This window comes from Ovis aries, chromosome 20 (assembly GCF_016772045.2).
Source record: "Ovis aries strain OAR_USU_Benz2616 breed Rambouillet chromosome 20, ARS-UI_Ramb_v3.0, whole genome shotgun sequence".
NCBI lineage: Eukaryota > Metazoa > Chordata > Mammalia > Artiodactyla > Bovidae > Ovis > Ovis aries.
Genome location: NC_056073.1, coordinates 50,651,654 through 50,675,553, shown reverse-complemented (window position 1 = coordinate 50,675,553; position 23,900 = coordinate 50,651,654). Strand labels below are relative to the sequence as shown.

The 23,900-nt window shown below is 59.4% G+C and overlaps 1 protein-coding gene across 4 annotated transcripts in view; it reads right to left on the bottom strand.

Annotated features, from left to right (window-relative positions):
* Positions 1-23,900, bottom strand: part of GMDS (GDP-mannose 4,6-dehydratase) — a 419,605-nt gene that overhangs the window by 5,999 nt on the left and 389,706 nt on the right. Inside the window, exon 10 of one of the 4 annotated variants that reach the window (XM_042237513.2) lies at positions 2,544-4,649. The exons of the other annotated variants lie outside the window; for them this stretch is intronic. Within the exon in view, the coding sequence (XP_042093447.1) occupies positions 4,629-4,649 (21 nt within the window). The 3' untranslated portion in view covers positions 2,544-4,628. Of the gene's footprint in view, positions 1-2,543; positions 4,650-23,900 lie in introns of those variants that run through there. 4 annotated transcript variants of the gene reach the window in all.

Sequence of the window (23,900 nt, the reverse complement as noted above, 5' to 3'; positions counted from 1 at the left end):
AGCCCGCGGAAAGGAGATAAAGCGCCTTTAAGTGGGTGATTAGAGGGGCTGTGGCGCTGCTGGCTGGTGGCCCCTGGAGCACGAGGCTGGGCGGCTCTGCCTCCGCCATTGAGGCCCTTTTACCCTCCGAGTGCTGCACATACACGAGCTGATCAAACCTTGAGACGATCAAAACGCAACTCAGGAGATCCTGGATCTGCCTCAGGACGCCCCTTCCCTGGGCACGGAAGCACCTGACAAGCACCCGGGGGTCGAAGGCCGGCTCTGTGTTCTGACGCAGGGTTGGGGCACCCCTCAGCAAGCAGGCCGAGGCCGGCCACCAGGGACCCGCACCCGCAGAGGAAGGCCGTTTCCTTCCCTGTTGTGAGGGGACCTACTGGGCCCTAGACACCCACCCCCTCCACGCCCCGGATCAGCACTAACGCATATGGGCTTCTCAGGTGGCGCAAGGGGTAAGAAGCTGCCCGCTGTTGCAGGAGGCATGAGAGAGATGGGTTTGATCCCTGGGCCTGGAAGGTCCCCTGGAGGAGGGCGTGGCAACCCACTCCAGTGTTCCTGCCTGGTGGGCGACAGCCCGTGGGGTCGCAAAGAATCGGCCACGACTCAGCACCTGAGCACGGCACGGCATTGACGAGCGCTGTGGACACAGGGGTGCACCTGGAACACGGACAGGAGGCTCTTCCTTTGGGTTTTTCTCGATCTGAAGAGCACATCAACCTACTCGACTTCAAGGAACCCTGGTCATGTAACCCTCCCGCCCCCGCCTTCTCACCCCCAGCAGAAACGGCATGGCACTCAGGCCAGCGTGCGTTCCCTCAGTGGCTTCCAAAGAAATGCTGGGCCTCGCCCAGCCATAGACCATATCCACACCCCTGCTTTTCGGCTGTTTCTCTGGGGAGTCTCTGAGTTGAGGGGAGCTTAGGACAACTGCTCCGACGCTTGTTAGCAAGGCTTCTGGGAGGCGTGGTGGGAGGCGTGCGTGCGGACGGACGTCGGGCCTCCGGCTGCCCGTTCCTTTGCTTTCCCGGCAGGGGCAGGTTTACCAGTTGAGAGGCAGCCACGCTGCCCGGTTACCTGCGGTCTCTCCTTTTCTGTCTTTGTAAGAGAAATAGAAGCCCTCCCCAAACATGGCCACAGAGACGCTTAAACCCGACAACTTGACGAGCGTCATGAAGCCCCCTGGGGGTCGGGCACTGGACCGGAAGATGCAGGGCCCTCAGCAGGACGAGCCCGTCCAGAAAACACGGCAAGAATGTGCTCTGTGGACAGTCTTCTGAGGGGCAGAGCGCTCTGAGCAACACTGACGAAGCTGAGCAGCGGGACCCACAGCGTGCTGTGGTGCCAGGTGACCAGATGGCCAGAGTCATGCTCACGGTCCACTGCGTGGGAGGTTCTGTCCCAGCAACGGAACTGGAGGTGCTGGGAACACCACCGAGGGCCGGCCGTGGGGCGGGGAGCGCGGCGGCACGGAAGGTGTGCGCGCGCCAAAGCGCCGCTCTGCCGCCTCCGGATCTGTGCATGTTGCCGCACACGCCTTGCATCTCAGGACCGAAAGCTCCTCAGACCTGACTGCGCACAAACCCCTGGGGAGACCCGGCTGCCTCTGTGGCTCAGCCTCGGAGCCGTGTGGCCCTGGGGGAGTCCCTCAACATCCCTGAGCCTCAGGGTTTCAGTCTGTGAGGCGGGGAGAACACCGCCCGCCAGACGAGGCTGCGCAAGGGTCAGGATCCTGGGTGGCCACAGCTCACGGCAGCGGCAGGCCGCCTGGTCAGCACCTCGGCGGGGACGGCGGTGCTCCCAGCCTCCCGCGGTGGCGTCAGGGGTGGCGCTGCCGCCCTTGAGCGTGTCTCACCGCTTTGCTTCTATACTCCTGTCCCTTTGACTGGCATCCCAACCAAACTTTAGTCTTTAGATCATAATGTGTGATTGATGGTAACCGATTTAATATTTAATTCCCCCAATTATTGTAACCATCTCACACGCTGTTGGCTGTTCCCAAACCTTTACTGTCTCGGACGCTGGGGGGCGCAGCAGTGGTCACGAGGAAGCCTTGTCCTGAGCTTCGGGGGTCAGCAGGAGGGCCAGTCAAGGGGGCGGGATGTGTGAATAAGCCATGGGGGGCGCAGGGCAGAAGCCTAGGAGGAGGGGGGCTTGAAGAACAGTGGGGCTCCTTCTTGGAGTGGTGATATTCTCAGTGATTTGATGAAGAGAGAAGCGCACGCAGAGCCCTTGGGTCTCGGGGGCAGAGAGACGGCCCCAGAGTCTGCACAGCGTGTCTGGCGGGCAGAGCACAGAGGAGCTGGCGACACCCTGGCCTCTGGGGAGCTCCCACCGTGGGGCCCAGGCCCTCGGAAGCAAAGCCACGTGGCCATGTGGGGCATTCAGGGAGGCAGGCCCGCAGCACCATCCACGCCCCACCGGCAGGCAGCCTCGCTGTGCCCAGCCCAAGCGCGCAGAGGGTTAAGCCAGCGGTGTCCACGCATCCGGCCGACACGTCCTCTCAGCCTGCGGCTACAGCAGGAGGAAGGGGGGGACCTTTCACATGACATCATAAAAGCCTGATTTATCGCCAGCTACCAAACATCTAGAAACTCATAACATCCTTTCAGGAAAACGCAGTGGAAAATAATCAGGCTGACTTTGATGGAAGCTTTGGTGGCAATTCCAAGTGTGGCTGGCTGTCCTGCAATCCCTGCAGAGGCTGTTTGCAGCCAGAGTGGCTGTCGCCGCTGAGGCTGGAGTCTGAGCTGTGTGCCACCCATGGCCAAGAGAAAACAGGAGTCTGTGTCACCCTCTGCCAGCTTGCCTGAGTGCTTCAGTGCCTGTGAGAGTCATCTGGAAATGCCAGCTGTGCCCACACGGGAGGAATCACGGATCACAGGGCGGTGGGCACCACCTGGGTCATGTGACCCCACAGGCCCCTTCCAGGACCCCACTGTGCACAGAGTCACGTTCCCAGAGTGTGCACCCCGTCTAAGACGAGCCGTCGTCCTCAGTAACCAAGGGGCCAAGAGGTGCTCGGAAGCGTCCAGGAAGCCAGGGGCTGGCCTCCTCCTGCACGAGCGTCCGACCTCCGAGTGTTGCTCCAGTGACTAACTGGGTCAGATCTCCGGGCAGGAGCTGCGTCTCCTCTGATGTGTCTGCAAACAGACCCCGGAAAGGGGGGCAGAGGCGGGCGAGAGCCTCTCGGGGGCTGGGGTGGTGGTCCAGGACTCTGGCCACAGCAAGCCCACACCACCTGTCGGCACAGACCGCGGCCCGCCTTGGCCCAGCGATGCCTCCTCTGAAGGGCCTGGGTCTCTGGGGTTTGGGAGGACAGAGTGGGGGGCTCTGCTCTCGCCGGTTTTGCTGCTTCCCCCCGAGTGTAGCTCGGACTCTTCTCAGGATCATGGGCGACTGAGCGGGACCATGAGGAGGTTCCCAGGAGGCTGGGGCTCCGTGCGGCCCCCGGACAGGAGAGGTCAGAGGTGCTCAGCATGGCTCCAAGCTGTCAGCCTGCAGAGGGGCCTCCGGGCAAGTGGAGCTGCCCTGACTCACCACTACCAGCGACCTACCCCTACCCCGCTTGAGTTCCTGACAGAAAAGTGCTGCCCGACCCCCCAGGGCTGGCAGAGGAAGGCCGGGTGGGCACGGGGCCGGCCTCGCTTGCAGAGCTGGGGCAGGAAACTCTGAGCTTGGGCTGCTCGCAGGGGGTCAGAGCGGCACTGGGGCCCCTCTGTCTGTGTGGGCGGGAACACAGGCAGCTTCGAGCCGGCGTCCCGGGGGGTGAAGGGCCCGGGTGGGAACACCCCTGCGGCTGAGGCTCAGCGGTAGACACGGGGCGCACGGAGCGGCCAGGACGCTACCACGCAAGCCAGCACCTGGGGTCACTCATGGGGTTGCTGGTGGGGACCATCGGGTGGGGGGGGTCAGGGGACAGGCAGGGCTCTGCAGCTGGGGTGTCAGGGCTGAGTCCTGAAGATCAGGTGTCCCACTTCAGGCCGCGGAGGGCAGGGCAAGCCCCTCCCCCTTAGAGGGCTCAGCTCTCCATCCGGACCCAGCCCACCCACCCTGAGCCCCAGGATGCTTCCCCACAGAACCCCGGGAGCGTGGGGCTGCAGCGCCTTTGGCCTCCCCGGGGAAAGGCAGTCTGTCCATCCCAGCCCCGACCACAGCCTTGAATGAGTGCTGCCCCCAGCGACTGCCCAGGGGAAGCTGCCTGCAAGACTGACCCCACTCGCCCCTGACTTGATGAGAACAGGCCCGGAGTGCTGAAATGCGGGCGACGGCTTGGGGCCGGTCACCTCTCCTGGTAGGTTTTCCCAGGATTGTTCTTTAGAAGGGACGACCTAAGCGGTGCTTGTTCTGAGGGGAACCTCACGTCTCTACCCTCCCGTGCATCACGGCGTCCACCCTGAGCGGGGAAGACCTCTCTCTGCGGCGTGGGGCTTCTGAGTGGCTCACGTGTTCAGGCTGACTGCTGAGCAGCGCACAGCACTGTGGGAGGTGCTGTGGGTTGTCTTGTGTTTCTGTGCAGAGCTGCTCCGTGAGGTACAGTCTAACCTTGCAGCCAGCGGCACCACGATACTGACTTTATACGGGAGAAATCCACAGCAAGCGTCAGCTCTGATAACCCGCGCTCCTTGCTGTTACAGTGAAGTTTCGGACACCTGGTAAGAAAATGCAGTCGGATTTTCCTTGATCCTTTCTTGCCTCCTCAGTGAAAATGCAAAGCTGCTGCACAGAGAATCATCAGAACCTTTAGTTTGGTAATACTTTAATTCATGGGTCATTGAGCTAATTACCACTCCCAAATGATAGAGCACCGTAACTATTAACAATTTTAAATGAAAGTGTTTTCGTAAAGCAGCTGCATTTTATAGGCCTATGTGCAGACAGACTGCAGAACACACTGGCTGCTGCCTCTGCACTGAATTTCCCTGCTGAGGGCGGACCTAAGACAGGGACCGTCTTCTCAGAGTTCTCCTGATTCACGGCTCTAAGTTCACGGCTAAGGGCTTTAAAGGCAACACTGCACAAAATCAGAAATAAAGAGACCGTGCCCTAACTTGAAGGCACCCTTTTAAAATCTCGAAATGTAATTACAATTCTTGCTTCAAGTGTCAGCTATGACACGTGCAGGGGCCGGTCACCTCTCCTCACAGGTTACAGGCTGGGCCCCCCGGCGCGGGAGGCGTGCACCCTCAGCCCCAGAGTCAGGACCCCACGCCCCCTCAGGAGCAAGCGCAGGAGAGAAGCGCGCGCTCCTCGGGGCTCGCAGCCTCGTCCTCTGACTCAGCTCAGCCTGGGTCCCGAGGACACGCCATTCGCTTCCCAACAGACGGGAGAACTCAGCTTCAGAGGTCAGCTCAGGGGTCAGAATATCTGATGACATCTCAGCCTCTAAATGTAACATGCTAGGCCAGCAGCATCAGACACTCTAGGAGCACGGTTAACACCGCGTTTCGGCCTTCCTAATAAGATGGCCCTCCAACTACGATCCTGGAGGAATGACTCCTGACCTGCACCACGACGCCAGGCTGCCCCAGAGCAGGTGCGGCTGCCCGGAGCTCCTGCCCTTCTCCACACCTCCCGAGAGGCCGGAGGGTGTCTCCTGCCCTGTCAGGCCGGGGATCCAGACCCAGGGACAGTCTCAGCCAGGGCCGCAGGCCTCAGGGACCCTCTCAGCCAGGGCCGCAGGCCTCGGGGACTCTCTCAGCCAGGGCGGCAGGCCTCGGGGACCCTCTCAGCCAGGGCCGCAGGCCTCGGGGACCCTCTCAGCCAGGGCCGCAGACCCGCAGGAGTCTTCCCGACCACCTCTTCCTTAGACTGAAAGCAGGTTCCTCCTATAAAGACATTTTTGTTGCTTCAAAGATGGCCCTGAGATGTCACGGTCCTGATGGCTTTTTAAGAAAATAGCTCTAAGCCGTCTTGTTTCTTTACGCGGGTTTTCTAAGAGTTTTCCCAGCTCATCTTTCAGAGAGCCCTCAAAAGCCTTAAAGCAGGAACCGGAATTCTGGCCAGTCTCCTGGCCTGGGACCCTGCCCCACCTTAAGGGAAGGGTCCCCATCTGGTGCTGGCTCTTCAGTGGCCCCCCAGGCCCCAGGGTCCTTGGGGGTGCGGAGAGGACTGAGGCTGAGGGATCCGCCCTGGCCCACACTGCAGACTCCGGGGTCGCCCACATGACGAGCTGCTCCCCAGCGTCCCTCCGAGAACACCTCCCGAGCCGAGGACACGCCCAGTGACACACTCCTGTCTCTTCCTAAAAACGGAAGAGGCCCTTGGAAGCGCTGACCCTTCCCGGTGCCCCCAGGACATGGGCGCTGTGCCCCCGCCATCGTGACCAGGCAGACCCAGGACTGCTCTGGAGACCCCAACACAGCCCTGGCATTTCACCTACCAAGTCAGATAACACACGAGTGGAGGAAAACGCTCACCAGACTCACCGTCTCTTAAAGAGATGCCTTAAAGAGCTGCCACAGTCTTGTCAGGATGGAAGACAGGACGCGTGAACGGAACAGGAAAACACCCAGTGGGGGACGTGCCCTCCAGGGAGCGCGGTCTCTGGAGAGCATGCCCTCCGGGGCAGGGCCAGGTCGGCGGGCCGGGGTGGGTGGGTGGGTGGGCAGGAGGGTGGGCCCAAAGCCGCGGGCCTGGCCTCCGTGGGTGAACTCCAGGCCCAGCCCCTGGGGGCTCCCCTGGGAGGGGGTCTGAGAGGCACTGGCCATGCTGGGCTCCTCTGTCCAGCGGGAGTGGCTGCCCCAAGCCCGTCCCCGCATGCCAGTGGCCCACATCACCCTGGCCTGTTCCCGCCGCATCTGCGCTCACCCCTGTCCTGTGGGGGAGGACGCCTGGTGACAGGCCCAGGACACCAGGCTGACGGGGGCTCCTGAGCACGGCCACCCCTGCCGCCCGCGCGACCCCGCCGGCATTTCCAGTCCGAGCAGGCGAGGGCCCGACAGGCAGAGAGATGGCCTCCTGAAGGCCCTTCTGAGGAGCTCCGGGGGCTCCACCCCTGGGCCCTGGGTCCCCGTGACTCCCCCCGGGTGCAGGGCCCTCCGCCTCTGCCCATGCTGGCCAAGGGCACACACTCGGGCCTTCAGTTAGGGCCACAGGCCTGACTCAGCACCCACGATTCCGGGGGGACCTCTGGTGCCTGCTGGTTAACCTTCAGCGGAGAGAGGTGGGGGGCTGGATGCAACCAGGTGTCAGCAGGCCGGCAGCCCGGCTGCCCCGTGAGCCCATGTCCACCCTTGTCCCTGTCCCGTGCACGTCGCTGCACATGCCCCTCCTCCCGCGCGCGTGTCAGCAGAGACCCTGGGCTGCACCATCGCCGGCCTGGCCTCCTGTCCACACCCACAGCCTGTCCCTGCCTGTGCATTGATGGTGCACAGACAGGCAGACAGACAGACAGACAGACAGACACACACACACACACACTGCCCCGGCCGCCTCCCACAGTTGCCCGGGTCACCTGCCTGGTCTAAGCGTCCCCCTCGCTCTTGCAGGCTTGTGCGTCTCCCTCAAACCATCTAGTCCACCTCCAGCACACAGACCCACCAGGTTTCAGCTGCTCTGACTCTCCTGCGCGCTCAGGTCAGTCTCCTGGGGTCCAAGAGCTGCTTAGACATGGTTCCCGCCTCTGACCCTTGAGGTATCACCTTGACTGACGCCCTCAGCCAGTGTTGCTTCCCATCTCAGTTCTGACTTATTCAGAAAATTTGCTTATCATTCAAACTTGGCTCTAGCCCACTCTAGGAAAAAAGATGAATTTTTCCTTTGCTCTATGATCAAAGATGGTGCTATATTTATAACGGGACTTCAAAAACAAGTGCAAAAGCTACAAACATATGGAAAGACACCCCATGTTCACGGATTGGAAGATTTAATACGTTTAGAGGAAAATACCACCAAAGACGTCTACACAGCTAAATGCAGCCCCTGTTAGAACCCCAAGGGAGTGTTTTTTTTCCTTAGAAATAAGAATCTGTCCTAAAATTCATATGAAATCGCAAGGGTCTGGTAAAAGACAAAGGACTCTTTAAAGAGCAGAACAAAGTTGGGAGTGTCACACTTCCTGATTTCAGAACGTATTACTGAGGCTGTGGCAGTCTGAACTGTGTGGTTCTGGAACAGAGACAGACGAGCAAACCAGTGCAATGCAACTCAGACCTCAGAGAGAACCCGCCGCACACGTGGTCACGATGGCCGCGAGAAACCATCAGGGGGAAGATGTGCGACGCTGGATCTGGCAACAGTTCCTCGGACGTGACGCCAAAAGCAGAAGCAACAAAGGCAAGACCAGATAAACTGGGCGACGCCAAAATGTAAGACTTCCGGATCCCAGAGGACACGACGAGCAGGGTGAAGACACAAGCTACTGTAACGGAGAAGACATTTGCAAACTGCGCGTCTGAGAAAGGGCTCCCGCCCGGGAGGAACTCAGAACCCCCACAACGCAGCAACAGCAGACCAAACTCCCCGGCTGAAAAGCGGGCAGAGGGCTTGCAGAGACGATTCTTCAAAGAAGACACACAGGCAATGAGCAAATGCAAAGACGCTCAGCATCACTAAGGTATGGAAACACAAGTCGAAACCACACGGGACGCTACTTCACTCCCATTCAGACAGTTACATTACAAACAAACACAGACAACAACAGAGAATGACAAGGGCTGGCAGGACGTGGGGAGACCAGACCCCGCGCCCTGCTGGTGCGAGTGTGAAACGGTGCAGGCGCTGCGGAGAACGGCAAGGAGACGCCTTAAAAATAACAGACTCTATACGGGACCCAGCGACTCTACTCCCACTTCTGGGTGTCCATCCAAAAGAGCTGAAAGCAGCGTCTTGAACGGACACTTGCACACCCGTGTTCGCAGAAGCGTCACTCAGAACAGGCAGAAGGCGGGAGCGGCCACTGAAGGGCGGAGGAGAAGCGGCGCGGTCCGTGCGGGGGGCGGGGCTTCACTGAGTCTGAGAGGGCGCGAGTCCTGGCCCGGGATACAGCGTGCACGGACTCGGGACCCTGTGCTCAGAGGAGTGAGCCGGACACAGAAGGGCAAACGCTACCCGACTCCACGCACGTGCGGCCCCTCGTGGAGTCACGTTCACGGGGACAGAAGCTGGGGGCGTGGGCTTCAGGGGCGGGGGCGGGGCAGTGGCAAGTGACCGCTTAGTGGGGACTGGGTGTCAGTCCTGGGCGAGGAAGGGGTTCCAGAAGCAGAGGTGATGCCTGGGAAGGTAGTTCAGGCCACAGGACTCCACACCCGAAGCAGGCTGCACCATGGCAAAGCCTACACATACTTAACCACAAAAACTCCACCGGCACCCAGTTTAGAAATGAACAAACCACTGCTATCCAGAATCACTAAGTTGCCTTTATCCTGCAGAAGCTGGCACACCTGAGCCAGGGCTCTGGGTGGTGCCTGAGCCTCGAGCCTTGTGTCCCCAGGGTCCAGCTCAAGGCCGGGGGCACCGCAAGCCTGGCCACTGAGCTAAACAAGGCGCAGGACCAGCACACACACCCTGGTTCTCCTTTCCCAGTTCTAAGGCTGCTCACCGCACTATTTCATGTTCAACTGACAGATGTGTGTGGATCCTTTTAAGTGAAGAATTTCCCTATTTAAGTAAAATATTTATATTAGCTTTCTTTTAAGGTTGAAAGCCCTTAATATTTTAAACACAAAGCTAGAATGAAGGGGAAGCTGATGCCTGCTCGTGTGGCCCGAGGGCGTTCTGTCTGCCCACGTGTATCAGGGCCTGGTCAGAGTCACATGTCCGTGTCTGGCCGGGGCCCCTGGGGAGGGAGCGGTCTGTCCAGCCTCCACTCTGTGCTGAGTCTCCTGGGGGCCACAGGCGCGGGGTGCTGTGGGTGAGCACGGCTCTGTCAGCGGGCATCCCCTGAAGCCAAGGTGCCGTCCAGCCCTGGGCCAGGCCCCACTGGGTGGGTGGCGCAGTCCCCGCCCCGACCCGTCCTGTTCCTGATGCAGGTCTTAATTAGCACCTCAAGGATGCGTGTCTGCGACGCACACCCACGCTTCCTGCCTCACGAGCGGCGGTCCCGCTCAGGGTCCCGGCGGTGAGGTCCATGGCAGAGCCCCAGCCTGCCGCTGACTCCAGGGCCTGGGGGGAGTCTGAAGGTCTTCACATGGAACTGGAAGGAGCAGGGCTCGTGGATCCCGGGGCTCGCCCAGAAGACGCAGGGCTGATGGGACCCTGGACACCCCGCGGATGCTGCGGGTGCTTCTCCAGACAAGCAGAGGACGCGGGGGACGATGGTGTGTCTGTGCTGAGAGTCTGGGAGGGAAGCTGGGTAGAGGCCGGACTCTGCCTGTCTGATCCGCAGCTGCCCGCTCCCCGCGTCCACCCTGGAGTGTGAGAGGCAGGTGACATGACATCACAGAACAGGACACTAAAGCGAAAGCCCAGGCCCACCACGAAGTCCTTGTGCAACAGACACAGCCACAGAGGACACCCGGACGCGTGCTCACACGCAGCGCCGGAGCTCTCAGCAAGCTGCGTGGACACTCGGGTGTGAGGGGCTCCCGTCTGTCCAGCCGGGCCCCAGGGCTTCCTGTGGACACTCGGGTGAGGGGGCTCCTGTCTGTCCAGCCGGGCCCAGGGCTTCCTGTGGACACTCAGGTGTGAGGGGCTCCTGTCTGTCCAGCCGGGCCCAGGGCTCCGTGTGATCGGCATCAGCCATGGTCCACGGCCCTCTGCTCTCGTCTTGACCTTGAGACTCGGCCTGAGGAAGCCGCAGGGCCCAGCAGGGGGTTTCCACTCTGCCCCTGAGCAGCGCCACCCGAGGGGGCAAGGTGACCCTCTGCACACGACACGGCGCCCCCCAGCCCGCTTCTAGGAAACGGCAGGAGCCCGTGGGCGGCCAGCGCTTGGCAGCGGCCCCACCGGCATCCTTCCAGGTCGTGAACCCACCGCAGTGGACTGCACTGCAGGCCGGGGCTGTGAGAGCCGGGGGTCAGCAGTGACCGACAGGCCAGCACCCAGGAGCGCCCAGCAGTCCTCGGGGACGGCCATCAGGCACCTGAACACGCGTCCAGCTTCGCGTCCTCAGGGCGCTGCGTGCGTGGTAATTACTGAGCCTCACGACGCCCTGCGGCGCGCCTAAGGCCACCGCCACTGCACACAGGAGGAAACAGGCCGGCTGAGCGGGCTGCCCGAGGCCACACGCCACGCCGGGAGCAGGTGGGGACATGAACTCCGGGCGCCTGACCCTGGTCGCTCAGGGCGCTGGGTGCCAGGTCAGCTGGCTCACCTCACCGGGGCCTTCCTGCCTGGCTGGGGGGCCGGGAAGCAAGAAGCAGGGCGACGGGACTGTCCGTGCCCGCCCCTCCTCTAGCTGGTCGGCCTGATGCGCGGGGGACCCTCTGCCACAGTGGGCCTGCGTGCGGGACCCCCTGTCGATGAACAGAGGCCCCTGGAGGAGGGGGAGGGGCAGGGACACGCAGCAAGGCGCAGGCTGAGTGATGAGCCCTTCCAGGGGCCCGGGCAGCGGAGATGACATGCGGCCAGCTTTCCACGTCGGGCCACTGTGATCGCAGAGAGCAGCTGCCGAGCAGTCCCAGGACGCCGGACCCTGGGCCGGGGGAGTGCAGGGGAATCAGCCCACAAAGCCCCCCGCGCCCGGGGTCGCAGCATCCCTGGGACCTGGACCTGGAGGACAGCAGAGTGAACAAGCCTCTTCTCTCCTCGACGGCGTGGACCTTGGCCTCTGGTCAGAGCTCCCCTGGCTGGGCCGCAGTCGTCCTGGGGGCACCCCCACGGCGGGGCCCCAGCAGGTCGGGTGCAGCTGGACGAGGACACAGGCAGTGCCCACGAAGGGCTGCCCTCAGCCCCACCCGGAGGCTGGTGTGGGGGGCCGCCGTGTGGGGGGCAGAGCAGGAGGAGGCGGGGCTGCTCCGTCCGCTGCCTGTGGGCGGCCGCCCCTCCTGATCTGCCTGGACCACCGTTCAGGACCAAGGGTTGCCCTGGGCCTCTCCACCCACCATTAAATCCCGCTCAATCACAGAGGCGGCGCAGTCACGCTGGGCAGCCAGATGCTATTGCTGCAGACCCTCCTCATAAACCGCGGCGAAACTCGAGAGCTTGATGAGCGCGGCTAAGCAGCTGCACCTCTGACCCGACCGCATTACCCCGGCCCCATCAATCCCGCGTCAGCATAAACAGCGTTCCCAGGGCCCCTCGCCATGACAGCGCTGAGGAGCGGCTAACAGCCTAAACATTTTTTAACAGCAACCTTGTCCTACAACACCAAGGGGATTTGCCCGGTATCTGGGGCTTTATAAAACCATACGGACATGCTGAAAGAATTAAAAGCCTTTAAAGATGAAAAACGGACGGTGACGGTCCCTTCTGAAGCCCAGGGGCTATGACGGCGGCGCAGGGTGGGCGAGGTGGGCTGCATGACTCTGCTTTCCCAGGTGACGCACTTGTATCGCTCTTCTCCAGGTCCAGCTCTCTGTGACCCCCGCGGACTGCAGCCCCTCAGGCTCCTCTGCCCATGGGGATACTCCAGGCAAGAACACTGGGGTGGGTTGCCATGCCCTCCTCCAGGGGATCTTCCTGACCCGGGGATTGACCCTCTGTCTGTGGCGTCTCCTGCCTTGGCAGGAGGGTTCTTTACCTCCGCGCCACCTGGGGAGACCCTTGGGTGCTTAAAGGTGGCCATTCAAAAAAAAAAAAAGTGTCCCACTTATCAGTGGCTTGGACATTTCAAAAGGATGGGACACACGCCGTCCTGGGTAGGTTCTCCTGACTGTGTGCAGACCCTGAGGAAACATCCCTGGGGCCCCCATCTCTGCTTGATGCTGAAGCTCTGGGTGCCAGGCCCACACGCGGCCAGGACGAACAAGGAGAGGCTGCCACCTGTCACCTGTTTCTTAACATCACAAACGGATGGGACTTAGGTTCCTGTAAGATGCGAGGGTACAGTTATGATGTGGCTGTATTTATGAATACCCTTCCATGTAATGTTATTTCAAAAGAGAACACCAACCTTGGGAACGTCTGTTTACATTTTTTTTTTCACTTTGAATGAAAATAGTGTTCAGTTACTTTGTGGCTTAGCTTCCAAATAAGGAGGATGCTGTTGCTTTTTGTTTAAATACTAAAATAGCACATAGGTAAGCAAATAAATGTATAAGATTTATAAACCCTAACAGAGTGCTTTGAAAAATATGTTATCAAGGTGATTTAAAAACATCTTTGCATTTTAAATTCTAAAAAAAATAGGTAGAAAATGTGAATATTTTCAGAGACATGGGGGGGAAGAAAAGGGAACCCAAACATTAAAACAGAACATTTCCACTAAGGTAAAACAGGTACTATTAACTTAGAAATAAGCGTTTGGGAACATGTGATGCTCTTAGCAACACGTCACTGAGTTTTGCCGAGGCCCGAGCACCAGGAATCGGCCCAGGAGGACAGATTCCGAGAGGCCACGGGGTCCTCACGCTGACCCCGACATCGGTGGGGTCACCGAGGCCCACGGAAGCACAGAAGCTTTGTGAGCCGCATTAAAAGAATTATATTTTTCTTCTCTCAGAAGGAGTGGACTGACTGGATGTGCACTCTATGAGGCCAGCGTGGAGGGGGAGCCCGCTCAGCTGGGCACCCTGGGAGACACATCCAGGCTCTGGAGACACATCCGGGCTCCGGGGACACGTCCGGGCTCCAGGGGATACGTCTGGGCATGGGCCGTCCCTGAAGCCGCGTCAAGGTCTGCAGCCTCTGAGGCTCTTCCCAGCTTTTGGATCAATGTTTGTTTGGAGAGAAAGATGGCTCTGTTATAAACCTGGCCTCTGCCACTGAAATAAGAAGCAGCAGTGTGCGGTGTGTGCTTTGCTGCCTAAATGGAGTGTGTGTGGGGGGTGGGTTTGCGACGACCCCAGGGAGGTGAGGAAGCCTCTGAAAGAAGGGAGGTCAGCGGCCGGGGCTGTCCCAGCCTGTCCGGCGATGGCAGGGGGCCACAGGGACCCTCCCCCCAAGAGCCGGAGGGCTCCTCAGGGGCGCCCCCAGCGTTACAATGTCCCGCAGACCCACCCGAGCCTGGAAGGATCACAGGTTCTCTCTCGCGGGTGGGGGCCGGGAGGGTGTTCAGAGCTGCCCTGACCGGGAACCGGGGCAGACGTGGGCTGCTCCTCTCGCTGTTACAGACCAAGGGCTTCTGGGGCTCCTCCCACGTGATCGGGGGCTTTGGGAGACGCGCGGGCGGTCAGAGGACCCCTTCCAGGGGAACACACGCTGCAGCGGGGGTCTGTCCCTCCTGAGGCATCACGGGGGGTAGCTGATGCTCGGTTTCTCTTCATGAATGAGTAGGTTGGATGTCTAAATGGAACTGGTTTGTCCAGACTAGACGAGACAGAGAAAACGCATACCCATATGAGAAGTTACAGCGTTCTGCAGGTCGGCTTCATAACTGCAAGGACATTTACAACGAGGGAAGCTACATGGACAGAGGGGCTGGATGCAGGGGCCTCCGGAGGTAAGAGCGTCTCAGTGAAACCGCAGATACTCATCTCCGCGCTTCCTGTCTTCAGCTGTGTTCTCAGTCTTTGCTCTGCATTCCACTGCTCCAAAAGCCGAAGTCACCGGCGGGTCAGCCCATGGCCCGGGGTGCGTACCTCACACGTCTTTGCTCTGAAACCTGAAAACTCTTGCTCTGAGGCGGGCTGCCGGGAGCCCCGCCCCCCAGCTCTGCCCTCCCAGGCGGGGGTGGCCGCTCCCCGCGGTTCAGCTGTCAGGCTTCTCCAAGCTCGGGACAATGAGCGCCTCTGCCCGCGGCTCAATCCCACCCACGCGGTCCTCCAGGAGGTTTGCACAGTCGGACAAAGGTCTGAGGGCCGCCTCCTGCCCGCCCCAGGCCAGCAAGCGGAGGGTCTACAGCACCAGCGCCCTGACTCCACCGCGCCCCAGACCTGCGGAGGCGCCAGGCCCTGGGTGCCCCCTGCCCTCCTCCAGGAGGTGCCTATGGGCTGCCTCGCCCTCCACGCCCTGTTCAGAGGAAGCCACAACCCCAGGCCGTTCGCGCCCGGCGGCTCTCCTGAGAAGCCCAGGGCGACCAGGAGGGATCGGGCCGAGGGCCCCTGACTCCCTAGACCCCGGCAGGCGGTCCCGGGGATCAGCCATGGGTGTGAGCCGCTGAGGAGGGGCGAGTGCCGGGACCAGCGGCGTCAGCTCTGCTGCTCCGGCGACTCTGGAGGACGCACGCACGGTTCTGAGCACAGGGCACGGACGGGAGAAGCGCGGCTCCAACGCCAGCACACGCTGCTCTGCTTCCCCAGAAGCACCGCTCGGGCGGCGCCGCGTGCCGCCCGTCAGGAGAAGATCCCGATGCTGAGGGCAGGAGGAGGGGGCGGCAGAGCACAGGATGGCTGCATGGCAGCGCCGACGCGGTGGACACGCCGCTGAGCAGGCTCCGGAGACCGTGAGGCGCGGGGACTGCAGGCGTGCTGCCGTGCACGCGGTGATGGCGGGGTGGACACGACTTACCGACTGAACAAAACAGCGCAGCGCCACCCAGGACAACCCCCCCCAAGTCGGGCTCAGGGAGGAGTCGGCCTCTGAAGTCGCCGCTGCGCTGTCTCCCGAGGTGATGAGGCCGGCACGGCGCCCACGCCACGCCGGGCGGCGACAGCAGATGGGGGGCGGGCTGGGGGGGGCCGGACAGGAAGTGGTCGCGGAGCAGCGGCGGGGCCTGGCTGTGTGTGCGTGTGTGCGTCCACACGCATGCGCGCGCACAGCCAGGAGAGAGCTCTGTTAGATTCGTGCTGCAGGGAGGCCATTCCCGGGAACCAGAACCCAGCCTTCCCGGTCTCCGGTCCGACATTCTCTGTCACTTGTTAAGCCTTTAAGGTTATGTTCCAAATTGGGAAAGGAGTACGCTGAGGCTGTATATTGTCACCCTGCTTATTTGACTTATATGCAGAGTACATCATGAGATACGCCGGGCTGGATGAAGCACAAGCTGGAATCAAGATTGCCGGGAGAAGTATCAGTAACCTCAGATATGCAGATGACATCACCCTTATGGCAGAAAATGAAGGACTAAAGAGCCTCTTGATGAAAGTGAAAGGGGAGAGAGAAAAAGCTGGTTTAAAACTCAACATTCAGAAAACTAAGATCATGACATCCAGTCCTATCACTTAATGTCAAATAGATGGGGAAACAGTGGAAACAGTGAGAGACTTTATTTTGGGGGGGGGCTCCAAAATCACTGCAGATGGTGACTGCAGCCATGAAATTAAAAGACACTTACTCCTTGGAAGAAAAGTTATAACCAACCTAGACAGCATATTAAAAAGCAGAGACATTACTTTGCCATCAAAGATCCGTCTAGTCAAAGCTATGGTTTTTCCAGTGGTCGTGTATGGCTGTGAGAGTTGGACTATAAAGAAAGCTGAGCGCCAAACAATTGATGCTTTTGAACTGTGGTGTTGGAGAAGACACTTGAGAGTCCCTTGGACAGCAAGGAGTTCCAACCAGTCCATCCTAAAGGAGATCAGTGCTGAATATTCATTGGAAAGACTGATGCTGAAGTTGAAACTCCAATACTTTGGCTGCCTGATGCGAAGAACTGACTGACTGGAAAAGACCCTGATGCTGGGAGAGACTGAGGGCAGGAGGAGAAGGGGACGACAGAGGGTGAGACTGAGGGCAGGAGGAGAGGGGGACGACAGAGGGTGAGATGGTTGGATGGCATCACTGACATAATGGACATGATTCTGAGTAAGTTCCCGGAGTTGGTGATAGACAGGGAGGCCTGGCATGCTGCAGTCCCTGGGGTCACACAGAGTCAGACACAACTGAGCGACTGAACTGAACTGAGAGGCATTTCCCAGGGCCTGGTCTCCGTTATCAGACGTGGAGAGAGAATTCAGAGACGGGTCCCGAGGGTCCCTGGAGACAGCAGCCACGAGAGCTGCCTGTGTAGTGACCAGGAGGAGCAGGCGCCCCCGCCGGCCCGGGTCTGACCCGGCTCTTGCGGGCTCTTCTCTCCCCACCTTGGGCATCTGGGGCTGCACAGGGCGCCTCCTCCAGGGCCCCCTCCGCGAGTTGAGAGGACGGGTCGGCGCTGGCTCTGCAGCCCCCATGCCTGGCAGACAGCTTGGTGGGATTCGAAGGCACCAGCCTGTTCCCACCCCCGTGTTCTTACACATGAAAGGCACTGCCCATCAGCCTGCAGCAGCTGACCAAGGATCAGGCGGGCCCACCCTGGTTTTGAACTTTGGCGAAAACAGATGAGGTTCCGGCTTTGAGAGGGCCTCTCTGGCTTCGGGCCACCGCTAGCATCCTGACATCCACAGCATCCCCTCGGCTGTCCCAGGCGTCGGGGCTGTGCCCCTGGATGCACTGGGGCCCCCACTGCTCCGGCCCCCTCCCGCCCACCCCCCACCACTTCCTTGGTTTCACAGGGCTCCATGTTTCTTCCTTTGATTTCTCTTCAGCTATGTTGTCAAAGGGCCTTTTTCAAAGTAGACTCCTTGTCAGAGCAGCCTCGTTTTGCAGAAACACAACACAGAAGGTAGACGGGGCCCTGAGCCCCTCCTCCACCCGCCCTGCACGACCTCCCCTGTGAACATCTCAGTTACCACTGATGGACCACGCCGGGCGCACTGACTCCAGGCCGTGCTGGAGGCTGTGGTCCTCCGGGCTCTGACACACGTGCGACCTCTCCTCGCCAACACACAGGCTTGTACAGAGTAATTCTACTTCCTTAAGCAATGAAACCCCGCGCTCCACCTGGCGTGCCACGCGTGCACGTGTGCTCGGCTGTGCCCGACTCTTTGCTCCCCCGCGGGCTGTGGCCGGCCAGGCTCCTCTGTCCATGGGATTCTCCAGGCAAGAACACTGGAGTGGGCCGCCCTTTCCTCCTCCAGGGGGTCTTCCCGACCCAGGGCTCAAGCCCACGTCTCTAGCGTCTCCTGCAGTGGCAGGCAGACGCTTCACCACGGGCGCCACCTGGGAGGCCGGTCTGCCACGCAGCCCGCCTCCATCCTGGGAGGCACTGGCCTCCTCACTGTGTCCCCTTTCTGGGGTGGCAGGGAGCTGGAATGGCAGCGTGCAGCCTTTCAGAGCGGCTACCTTCACTCGGCAGCGTGCAGTCGCTCCCTCCCCAAGGGCTCCCTCCCCGTGCTGGTCGGCACTCTGCTGTCCGGACGGGCCGTGATCGTCCATCCACCTCCCGGAGCATGTCCTGCTCCCACCGGTGGGGATTCGCTGTGAAAAACGATGCGCAGCTTTTATGGGGACATAAGTTCCAACTCAGAGGGGCGACTGCCTTTAAGGAAGTGCACGCCTTCCCGCAGCGTGGCCGCAGCGCTCTGCTTTCCCACCAGCAGGGACTGAGGGCCCTGCCGCTCCTCCCTTGTCAGCAGGCGGCATCTGGATGCTCAGTGCTCTCAGAGGTGTGCAGAGTGCAGCTCGGCGGTTCTGATTTGCATTTCCTTAATGGCGTCAGGTGTTGGGCATCTTTTCACATGCGTAGTTGCTATCTGTGTGTCTCCTTTGGTAAGGTGTCTGCTTGGACATTTTGCCTATTTTTAAATTGGGTTATTCATCTCCTTATTGTTGAATTTTAAGAGTTCTTTGTATATTTTGGATATCAGTTTTTTAAAAAAATTATTATTATTATCAGAGATGGGTTTTGCAAAGATTCCCCCCCACTCCTTAACAGCGTCTTTCACAAAGCATGGTTTTTACTCTTGATGACGGCCCACTGATGAGCTTTCCTTTCTTGGGCTGTGCGTTTGGCGTTAACTGAAAACTTCAAGGTCACCAAATCGTCTGGACTTTCTCCTGTATTATCGCCCGGAAGTCCCCTGGTTTTGCATTTTGTGTCGAGGTCTGCGGCCCGTCTCGGCCTGCCTTCTGCGGCGGGCAGAAGGTCTGTCGAGACCCGCCGTCTTGCTCTGTGGCTGTCCGGCTGTTTCTGTGCCGTCTGCTGAGAGGACCGTCCTTTCTCCACGGGGACGCCCCAGCCCGTCAGAGACGAGCTGGCCGCCTGTGCGAGGGCCGCCTGCGTGAGCTCTGCGCCCGGGGGCCAGCATCACACTGTAGCCGCTGGAGCAGCGCCCGCTCTCTGGCTGAGCTCTTCTTCAGTGCTGTGGTGGCGTTTCTGAGGGTTTAGCCTTTCTGCGTAATCTTTAGAACCACTCTGTCAATACCCATACACATCTTATATCATTTTTCTTCTTTACGGAGAAATTGGTTTAACTCCATTTTTTGCAAGGTATGCCTACTGGCATTTCTCATTTGCTCATTTGCTTTCGAATGCTAATTCTGCTACATGCAGATTCTAGGCTTTTTTTTTTTCACCTCTTTAAACATTCCACTTCAGTCACTTCATGCGCGGTTTCTGAGGAGAAATCTGACATGATTCTGGCCCTTGTTCCTCAATAGATAAGGTGCTTTTTCCCCTCTGACTTCTTTCAAGATTTTTCTCTGTCTCTTATTTTCTGCACTTTGAGTGTGGCACAGGCAGCCACAAACCTTCTGGCATTCACTTTGCTTGCTGTTCTCTGACCTTCCTGGATCTGTGGTTTGGCGTCTGTCATTAACGGTGGGAACGTCTCAGCCATTCTCACTTCAAGTATCTCTTCGATTCTTCTCTCTCTTCCTTCTCAACCTGGTATTCCCATGACATGTGCGCCGCGCCTTCTGCAACTGACCCACAACCTTAGGCATTCGGTTCGTTTCTCCTTTCTTCCTTCTTGGCCTTTTCAGCTGTGGAACTTTCTGCTGACGTGTCTTCAGGCTTGCCGATTCCTGCCTTGGTCCTGAGGGTCTACCTATGAGCCCGTCAGAGGTGTTCTTTACGCTGTTACCGAGTCTCTGATCGCTAGCCTTTCCTTCTTAGATGCCCATCTGTCTCCTTGTGTTGCTCATCTGTTCCGTGTGGTGCCCATGCTGTCCACTACACCTCAGAATGCCAATCATGGCTGTTTTAATCTAAAGTCTGATGATCCCCAAGTCTCATTCATGTGTGAGTGGCTCTGATGCTTGCTTTGCCTCTTCAGCCTGTGCTTTTCACATTTCAGCACATCCTATGGCTGGAACCTGGACACGGCGTGCTGGATAGAAGGCGCTAAGGTGCCTGGGCCTGCAGCGTGAGGCCTGGTGGGCCTGGCGTGCAGTCAGGCTGTGCTTCTTGTTTGGCGCAGCTGCCAGCATCCGAGGCCACGGCCCCCCCGGTGTCCGGGAGGTTGTCTTTGGGTTTCCCTAGTGACTCCTCTGTAAGCAGGGTCTGAGCCTCGCAGTCTTTCCAGCTATGGCCCCGTGGCGTCACTCAGGGCCTGCTGGCGTGGTTCAGGAGGAGCCGGTGCAGCCGGAGGCTTGGCGCTCACTCTGTGTCCCTTGCTGTGCCCTTCACCAGCAGCCCTCGCTTTCCTCTCCAGCTGCAGGAGATGAGGGCTCTCGGGGCTGAGGCGGGTGCTTCCTTCCCCCACATCAGTCAGCTTCCCTGGAGGGAAGGGACCCGAGGGCTCTGGGCACCTTGGAAACTGGTGGCTCTCCCCCTCTGTCCCCGCCCCACCAGAGGCATGAGGCCAGCCCCTCCTCTTCCATCCTGAGCACAGCAGGGCCCTCACCGGCATCTGGGCCCCAAATGCTGTGTCCTAAGAGTCCCCACCTCTCACTCGGCCTCCAGCACCCAGCCAGTCACCCTTTGCGCGTGTGAGAAGGGTCCATCCTGATCAGCTCTGTGTTCAGGCCTCTCCCCAGTGTGGGGGCACCATTTGTCCTGTGACCTCAGCGTCCCGATGGAGCTAAGAACAGCTACGGGCTTTCAGCTGGTTCAGCTTATTTCCTTCTTGTGAGGACACTTGTCGGCGTGGAAACTGGAAGTGAGTTAAGCAGACTTTTATTTATTCTCCTCCCCACCTGGACACAGCTCGGACCAAACACGGAAAGGCAGGGGCAGATAGAACATTTAACTGAGGGCTCAGTCAGAGGCGAGAAGATTAAAACAGATTTTATAATTATTTTCCCACATGACATACTTATAAATTCCTGTAAGGAGGGATTCCCCTGTGCCAAAATACATTTTCAGGCATTCCTTTTGGTTATTTAAACTATCATAAAAATCACTTACAATATTTTCACCCACACAAGCAAGGGAGCATAGCCCAGAGAGCGGTGTCAGTGAACACTACAAGGGCTTCTTTCTTTGTTTAAAACAAGCATCCATCGCAGCATTTTCTAACACCTGGAACATGGCGGCCAAGTAACACGCCGCCTGAGCGGGAGCTGTTTACCAAACCACCTGAGACAAAGCAGCTTTCCAGTAGAGGCACACGGCCCTCAGGGTGCCCACTCGCCGTGCACAGACACTCCTGCTCTCGGAGCAGCCGGGCTCTGCCCTGACACCGGGACACGTGCGTCCCGGAGGAGCAGCCCCTGAGCGAAGCTCCTGTGCACGAGGGTCCCAAAGCCACCGGTGGGAGGGAGGCCGGGACACCCTCCTCACTGAGGCCGGTGAGCTGTTCCCAGTCCCGGGGTGGTTGGGAAAGAGTTTCAGAGTATAAATAGAGCCCAGGACAAGGACTATATTTACTTAGGGGTGACTACAGCACAGAATAATTTAGGTCAGCTGACGCAAGAGCTGAGAGGCTGAACCGCGACAACTGCCCTGGGTCCCGGCGGTCACCCAGCCAGGCGGGGCTGCCCGCGGCATGGTCGCTGGCCTGCGCAGCTTTGCTCTGTCCTCCCCATCCTGGCCGATGCGGGCTCAACAGGGTGCGTTTCTGGCCCGTGACCGGCCCCCGCGGTAGCGACGGGCCCTGTGGGTGAACCCTCCTGCACCCGTGCTGCGGCGCCCGGGCAGAGCGCCTCCGAGGGAGGGCCTGGCCACTGCCTGTTGCCACGTTCAGCGTGTCCCCTATTTGGATAATGTGCAGAACGAGTCAAATAATATCTTGAGCTCTCACGACAGCAAACTGCAGGAACTTCAAAGGGCCTCCAGTCCAGCCGGGGCCATCGCTACAGACAGACTTCAGCCTTACTGTTAGCCAGACCACGAAGGGGCTGAGCCGGTGCCAAAGAAAATGCTCTCAGAATCTCCTCTACACATCACCTTTGAGCAATTAACTGGTCTCCTGGAGACGAGGGGGGAAAGAAGGGAAAGAAAACAGAATGGGAGACTGACAATGGGGTGCATTGTTCTGGGGTGTGGGGTGTGGATAGGCCATCGCGATGCACAGACACCTGCCAGGTTGATCGCTGATTTCGTCCCGCCTGTGACTGCAGGCAGAGGCTGGTGCTGTGGACGAAACCAGACTCTCTGCAGATGGCATCTGCGGCTGCTTGCGGGGCAGAGGTCCTCGCGCCTACGATCCCCAGTGTCCTCAGAGCAGGCTGCTCCCCAGACAGTGGGCACGGTCGCCAGGTCTCAACGTGGCCTCTGCTTGGGGTGCAGTTCGCTGTGCCAACAGGAATTCCTGAACTGTGGGCCCTCTGCCGCCCTGACTTCTTCCTGAAGCCCCCAGAGAGAAGCGGCGTGGCTCTGGGAGGCCAGCTGCACCGGGACCAGGAGGTGGGCAGTATCGGCCACACAGGGGCCTGGCCCCTCAGGACGGAAACGTCTGGGGTCTCAGTTGCAGGTATTGAGGGCCTGAGGTCAGCGACAGGCCACGAGTCCTGTCCTCTTGACTCTCTGCCTTCTGAGTGCACACAGCCCGAGGTTGTCAGACTCCAGCTCTGATTCTGACTGCGGCTCTGTGTCCCTCCTTGGGAGCCAAGCCGGGACAGGATATCACCTCAGGAAGGCCCACTGAGGTCGTCACGTTCTAGGCAAGCGAACTGCAGGGGCCACGTGGAGCCATGAGGAGCAGCGGACAGTCTCCACGCTGGGCCCCCCCAGGGAGCTCCGGCCCTGACCCTCCCCCGCTGAACGGACACCTGCCGGGGGCGCCTGGCACGCTCCTCACTCTGACACCCACACGAGCCAGCCCTGTACAAGCCGCCCAGAAGGCTGCTCCTCCTGCGGCTGCTGGGGAGAGGCTTCCTGAAGAGAAGCTCCGCGAGCGCACGGGAGACCATTCGACACTTGGTTTGTTCTGTCTGGTGGCTCACACTCAAGGCCGCCTCCTTGGGGCGGGGGTCGGAAAGGAGAGAAGCAAAAGACACGTGCACACACATGCACACTCACATATGTACACACACACACATGCACACACTCACATGCACACACTCACATGCACACATACACCCACAGTCACACGCACACAGACACACATGCAAAAACATCCAAGTGCACACACAGACACACGCGCACAGACGCGCACAAGGACACACGCGCACAGACACCCTCTCTCACACACACTGATGCTCACAGGCACACACACACACAGACACCCTCTCTCACACAGTGACACTCACCTGCACACACACACACACACACACAGACACTCTCTCACACACTGATACTCACCTGCACACACACAGACACAGACACCCTCTCTCACACACTGATACTCACAGGCACACACACACACACAGACACCCTCTCACACACAGTGACACTCACCTGCACACACACACACACACAGACACTCTCTCACACACACTGATACCCTCTCTCACACACACTGATGCTCACAGGCACACACACGTGTGCACAGACACCCTCTCACACACAGATACAGGCACACACACACACACAGACACCCTCTCACACACACTGATACATGCACACATACACACAGACACCCTCTCTCACACACACTGATACTCACATGCACACACACAGACACATACAGACACCCTCTCACACACACTGATACTCACAGGCACACACACACATACAGACACCCTCTCACACACACTGATACTCACAGGCACACACACACATACAGACACCCTCTCACACACACTGATACTCACATGCACACACACACACACAGACACCT